Source organism: Nestor notabilis, unplaced genomic scaffold (assembly GCF_000696875.1).
Source record: "Nestor notabilis isolate BGI_N333 unplaced genomic scaffold, ASM69687v1 scaffold19955, whole genome shotgun sequence".
Classification (NCBI taxonomy): Eukaryota; Metazoa; Chordata; class Aves; order Psittaciformes; family Psittacidae; genus Nestor; species Nestor notabilis.
The window spans coordinates 752-1,313 of NW_009929094.1; the positions used below are offsets into that span (position 1 = coordinate 752).

Here is a 562-nt window from a genome sequence, read left to right on the forward strand (position 1 = left end):
CCCCCCCTCGCCCAGCCTGGCTCTGCACATCTCCATGAACCTAGGTGTCCCTGAGCCAGCGCGTGTTCCCCCACCATGCTGCCGTGTCCCCCAGGGGTAGGGTCTGTCTGTCTCCCACAAACACTGCACCAACTGCCGCACGTGCCCCACCCCAGCACTCACCATCTCCACCACCTCCACCTCCGCGGTGATGCGGAGGTGGTACAGGAACGTGGTCAGGTCCTTCTTCATCTGGATGCTGTTGTCGTCCATCTGTGCCACTGTGAAGATGCGCATCTTGCACTTGCGCCAGACCTGCGAGGGAGGGAGGCATGGCCACGGCCTGGTGGGGACGGCCCCGGCCCCCCACTGTGGGGCCTGGGCTACCTTGTGGTGCCGCAGGAGGAAGGGCAGCAGCATGAGCATCCCCCCATCATGCACAATCCACCAGACGTCGATGTGGCCCTCAGAGAACCGCTCCTGGTTGCCCGGGAACATGGCGACATTCTTGGCCACCAGCAGGGCCAGGTGCCCGGCCGTGGTCTCTCGCACCAGCTCTGGAGGGGAAGGGCCATGTCAGCAG

At 64.9% G+C, this 562-nt stretch overlaps 1 protein-coding gene across 1 annotated transcript in view; it reads right to left on the minus strand.

Moving 5' to 3' along the window:
* Positions 1 to 562, minus strand: part of LOC104405982 (solute carrier family 12 member 5-like) — a gene marked incomplete at both ends in the record, with an annotated part of 4,118 nt that overhangs the window by 705 nt on the left and 2,851 nt on the right. The window contains 2 exon segments of the mRNA XM_010014834.1: positions 163 to 294; positions 367 to 557. Coding sequence (XP_010013136.1) covers positions 163 to 294; positions 367 to 557 — 323 coding nt within the window.